The sequence below is a fragment of the Ipomoea triloba genome, chromosome 14, assembly GCF_003576645.1.
Source record: "Ipomoea triloba cultivar NCNSP0323 chromosome 14, ASM357664v1".
Taxonomy (NCBI): Eukaryota; Viridiplantae; Streptophyta; class Magnoliopsida; order Solanales; family Convolvulaceae; genus Ipomoea; species Ipomoea triloba.
In genome coordinates, this window is record NC_044929.1 from 8,936,580 (window position 1) to 8,942,205 (window position 5,626).

Genomic DNA, 5,626 nt, shown 5'->3' on the forward strand with positions numbered 1-5,626 from the left:
TGGGGGCGCGGGGGGGTGGGGGGTGGGGGGTGGGGTGGTTATTCTATCAATGTGCTTCTCTCTGGATCCTTTAACAAGTAAAAGTGATGTGAGAATCTGTGACCTTTTTGTTTTATTTTTTTAATGCAGGATGATAATAAGAGCAAAAAGGGCCTTGCTGAAGTTTATGAGGTCAGTTTATTAAAATTTGTCTTGTAAAAGTGGTGCTAGAGATGTAGTGGGCCATTATTTCTGATCAATAACTGTTTGTTTTACAATTCACTGATGTCTATTGAATACTAATGCAGGAGGAATATGTCCAGAAGACTGGCCTTGTTTCAACAGCAATGACTTTTTCTGATGAGCAAAAGAAAGAGGTGTGAACTATTTGCTGTTCAGATTTTACTTATCTTTTTTTCCCCAACAGGAAGAAGTCTACTAGAGTAGTTTTTTTGCTCTCATATTAGATATCTCTATGTTTTAAGTCGACTACTTTTATACTTCTTACGGCCTGTTTGGTTCATGAAAAAAAATTGAGGAAAAATTCTCCTAGAAAAATACTTTTCAATGTTCTACAGTGACATTTGCCCGAAAACTACTAATCTCCAGTTTGGGGCAAAATGTGAAATAGGAAAAAGGATGTGAGCACCTTTTCTTACCATAATAGAGCTCAGCTCTGGGGAAGAAATCCACAGCCCAAAGCGAAATGCTGATGAATAAAAATGAAAAGATGTGAATTACTGACTACTTCTGTACATGTTCACAGGCAACTATGCTGTTTAAGAAACTCTGCCTGAAGTTGGATGCATTATCTCATTTCCATTTCACACCAAAACCAGTAAGCTATAGCCTGCTCTAGATTTGGCAATAATTTGTTGTATATGGACTATGATGCAGTTTGTTTGTGCTTATATGGATCTCTATGTATCAACTCAAACAGGTCATTGAAGATATGTCTATTCAAGCAAGTGTCCCTGCCCTTGCAATGGAAGAGGTAATATATTGCTTTGCACTTAATTTTTTCCTCATCTCATAGGTTATCATACTTGCATTATTTCAAATTTGTTGTGCCATTTCATGGCATTGGTTGCGTGGCAGATTGCACCAGTGGCTACCTCTGATGCTGCTATGCTGGCTCCTGAGGAAGTTTTTACTGGCAAAGGAGATATTAAAGAAGAAACAGAGCTGACACAAGCAGAGAGGAAGAGGAGGAGAGCGAAAAAGAAAAGGAAATTCAAAGGTGAGTTCTCAAATGGTATTTCTGATATTTGTTGTTGATCCCAAATATGAAGATCAAGATTTCTTTATTAGTAGCCCTTTTGTTCAAAAATTGATGATATTACACACTGCCCAATATTTCTGAATCTATGAAGGCATGGCTCTCCATTTTGTATGGAGAAAAATCAGAAAATATATCACACCCCTTGAGTGCTGGTTCCAGATACATTGATCTAGATGACTAAGTTTGGAGTTATATTTGCTTGATTTTTTTTTTTAATTTTTATTTTTTATTTTTTATTTTTTATTTTTTTTTTATGTTGCTTCGCACTTTCAGTGGCTAGTAGGTTTCTGTAGTTCATGTTTTGATCCGTCAAGGAATGCGATCTGATGTTATTTAATTGTTTTTATAATTTCTTCTGTGGCATCTTTTCACTCTGTAGTTTCCTTCACCTAGCTTATAGTTTGTATCCTAGCTTTTACAGTTGTCTTGTTGGCTAATTACTATATTATTGTTGTTGCGCCTCTTTATTTTCAAATCTCTTCACTAATTGTTTACATGATCAATGGAGTAGAAATCACCTCATTTCTTTCTTTCTTGTATGGTTTCATACCCTTGAATCTACTCAAATATATTATTCAACTTCATGTAGATTTCTAGACTTACAGTGCACAATATTGTGTACTATATTTCACTTCATTTCTTGAATATTGAGTTTGCTGCATAATAATTTTTCAGCCGAGGCATCGAAAAGGAAGGCACCTCAAAATACCTTGAGAGCTGATTCTGAGAGTGAGTTCTATCCTTTCAATCACAACTAAGGAGCTTTTTTCTGGTTTTTTAGTTTATATTTAGTAATTGAGAACTAAAACATTGATCTTGTGTTGCCTTGAAATAGCAGGCAAGGAACAATCATGACTGTACTAGGATTGTATTCTAAGTTGTGCTGCTCCGCCTGCTCCTCGATCATATGTTAACTGTTGAGGCTAAACGGTAATGGGCTACCTGAGAACAATATGCAAGTTCAAGCAGGAATCGGGCAACCCAGAGGCAGGTTAGGATTTTGAGGCATTATACAAATATAGTTTTTGTTTCCTGAACACAAGGTTATGGAGTATTGATTTATTGCTATTAGTTACAGTGTATTTTTATTATTTCCAAAATTATTTTTCTAGAAGTCATTTTTCGGATTTCCAAACACCCAAAAATTTTCCTCCAATCCCACAACTTGTCTTTGTTCTGCTACAAATTCCAGAACTGAGATTAGTCCTTTTCCCACCTTATCTGGCTAATGGTTATCACCAAGCACTTTGGGGGCGTTTAGTTTGGAATGCTAGGTTATTGGGATGTTGTATTGGAATTGTGTTTGGTTAATATTAGTGTATGTAACATCAATATGTTTGATTGAGGTTTTTTTTTTTTTTTTTTTTTTTTTTTTTTTTTTGTCACAATGGTCAATGTACTTTACCTTCAACTTATTTAAAAAATAAATAAATAAATAACCGTTACTTTAAACTATAACATAACATAAACCAAATATATACGGAGTAGTATTTTGATGTCACATTATCTAGAAAATATTAAATAACTCAAACCAAACATCCCTAGGTCACCAAACAGGCAAGCCGTCTGTGATACCTCCGGAAATCAGTCGTAGTGTTTGGTTCGACACTATATCCTGGATTCGTTTCTAATACACTATTATTATTTATTATTCTGTCCCATGTTATGTGTATGGTTCTTTAACGACGTTTAAATTCAATGTTGCAAAAATCTCGCCTAGGTGCTGATTAATCCTCGCTTAGGCGCTAGACACCAGTCGATCGCTTAGCGTATCACCTTAAATGGTGATCTAGATGGCTGGCCGGCTAGGCGACTGTCTAGGCTGTCTAAGCACCGCTTAGGCACTGACTGCCTAGGCCTCCTAGGAACTGACTAGGCCACCTAGTCAACCAATTAACTATTATTTTTTTAATGGGTTATTTCACTCGAAATAACATTGTTTTGAGCGAAATAACCTTAAATTGTACAAACTCTAAATATTTTTTATGTTAATATTTGATATTTTAGTATTAACTATTAAAATTAATCTTTAAAAAATTGGAAATACTTAAACAAATTTTTAAAAAATAAAAAAAAAAAAAATAAACTAGTGCCTAGGTGTCGATTAATCCCCGCCTACACGTCCTAGGCGCTACTCGAGTGCCTAGCGATTTTTTCAACCATGGGTTTAATTGAAGTTATTTTTAATTAAATTTTTTATAATATTAAGTTTAGTATTAGTATATAAAATTTAGGGAAAATGGTCAAATAGGTTCTTGAACATTACACGAAAGTTCAATTAGACTCCTAAACTTAAAAAAAAAAAAGTACAATTACACACTCAAATTTATCATTTGTGTGTCTAAACCCAATAATCGGTAATTTACCTGAAATAACCTGTCAATAAGATTCCGACGACTATTCTGACCATAATTTCGGTGATAAAATATTTTCCGGCAACTCTTTAAATAAAAAAATAAAAGAAAGAAAATCCGTCAAACTCGTAACGGGAGACAACCAATGGTCACATGCTCCTTAGTGGCCTCAAATTCATCGAAAACGGTGGAGCACCCGAGGAGAGCTTGAAAGGAAAAGAGTAAATTATGCAATGCAAGTATACTCGTGGTGCATATTTTAGCACATATTTTCTAATGTGTAAATAGTGCTTGTTTATAATCTGACATGAGGCACGTTGTGGTGCATTTTAATACGTAGAATGATGCATTTTATTTCGTATATTGATGAATTTTAAGTGAATAGGTGCATTTGGTTATAGTGTGAAATCGTGTATTTTATCTGTCATCTGGTGCATTTTAGTATGTAGAATGGTGTGTATTTACCACTAGTTTTATACGCGCATTGCGCGTATGGGTTAATGCCCAATGTTTATATTTAAATAAATATTTGAAAGTATATCAATGCAAGATTATATAGGAGAAGTTTATACATGGGTAATTGAATGTCGAATTTTTTAAATTTAAATATTTAACTGAAAGTATATGAATCCAAGATAATATAGAAAATTCATTATAATTATTACTAAAATAAATGTTTGCAACCTTGTAAATTCGATAGTCTAAATATTTGATCTAAAAATGATAGTCTAAATAAATATTACTTTTCATTTGAATTTTTCTAAGTGTTCTTAATTCTCTTTTGAGTAACATTGTCATTGTCTTCATCTTTACTATTTGTTCTCTTCCTTTTTGTTGGTAGTGTGTTATTTGCAATTCGGTTATTGTTGGTAGCATAGATGACAACGTCATGCAATGAGATTATGATATAGGAGATATGGACTTTCCTTTAGGTGTTGTGCTTGGGGTTCATTTGGTTCAACCATTATTGTTGAATGAGTTATTGTGGATAAAGAAATCCCTAGTTTAAGAAAAAAAGATTAAATAAATTAATAAAAATTTGAAATTTTAAAATATTATATATTCCAAAGATATTAAAAGGTAGTTTCTCGCTTCAATTTGCTGGGTAATGGGTTATTTGAGTACTTTCATTGTTAACAAATCCCCCAAATAGTTAATATGATTGGTTTTAAACTATTCTTTTTTATTTTTTTCATGGTATTAAAGAAATACATTTCTATCATTTTTTGATGTAACTACTAATTTATTTAATTCAATAAGAGTAAAATAGAGCGATTCCGCTTCAATTTGTTGGGTTATTTGAGTACTCTTTTTGTCAACCAATCCCCAAGTAGTTAATATAATTAGCTTCAAATTATTTTAATTTTTTTTTCATAGTATTAATAAAATACTTAGGTAGTAAATATATAACATTATTTTGTACTATAACTTTGATATTTAATTACAAGATATTGTAAAAATAAGATAATGATCAATGTAATGAATATCAATTGATAAATTTCAATGTAAAGAATCTTTGCATGAGAGAAAATAAATACAATATAACTAATGAAATTATTTCTCTTATTTAATTTAATTTTTTGATAATGAATAATTTTTTCAAATAAATGTATTGTAGCCACATAATTCTAAATTAAAGAAATACATATGTATCATTTTTTGTTGTAGCTACTAATTTATTTAATTTAATAAGAGTAAAATAGAGTGAGAAACTTAATTATGTTAAATTTGATTGAGATGAGGTTCGAACCTAAGATCTTTCTTATAGAAATCAATGGGTAAGTTAAAAGTTAACGGAATATTAACGAATAAGAGAATATTTAACGGAAAACTTAACGGATAATCATAAAAGTAAGGTTAAATTAGGTAATCTCTATTAATAATATTTATCTGAATTATCTTAACCATCTATTTGATTACATAATTCATCTGAACCATCCATTTGATTAAATAATTTGACCGCCATTTTTTCTACCCATTTTAGGCCTAACTCTCTTTGGCTCTTATTAGT

At 31.8% G+C, this 5,626-nt stretch overlaps 1 protein-coding gene across 2 annotated transcripts in view; it reads left to right on the forward strand.

Moving 5' to 3' along the window:
* Nucleotides 1–2,606, forward strand: part of LOC116003654 (U3 small nucleolar ribonucleoprotein protein MPP10-like) — a 7,822-nt gene extending 5,216 nt beyond the window's left edge. Inside the window, exons 7-13 of one of the 2 annotated variants that reach the window (XM_031243555.1) lie at nucleotides 130–171; nucleotides 288–356; nucleotides 746–817; nucleotides 920–973; nucleotides 1,078–1,219; nucleotides 1,937–1,990; nucleotides 2,097–2,606. In XM_031243555.1, the coding sequence (XP_031099415.1) occupies nucleotides 130–171; nucleotides 288–356; nucleotides 746–817; nucleotides 920–973; nucleotides 1,078–1,219; nucleotides 1,937–1,990; nucleotides 2,097–2,116 (453 nt within the window). In that variant the 3' untranslated portion in view covers nucleotides 2,117–2,606. The remainder of the gene's footprint in view (nucleotides 1–129; nucleotides 172–287; nucleotides 357–745; nucleotides 818–919; nucleotides 974–1,077; nucleotides 1,220–1,936; nucleotides 1,991–2,096) is intronic. The other variant, XM_031243556.1, reaches the window with a different exon arrangement.
* Nucleotides 2,607–5,626: the final 3,020 nt, after the last annotated feature.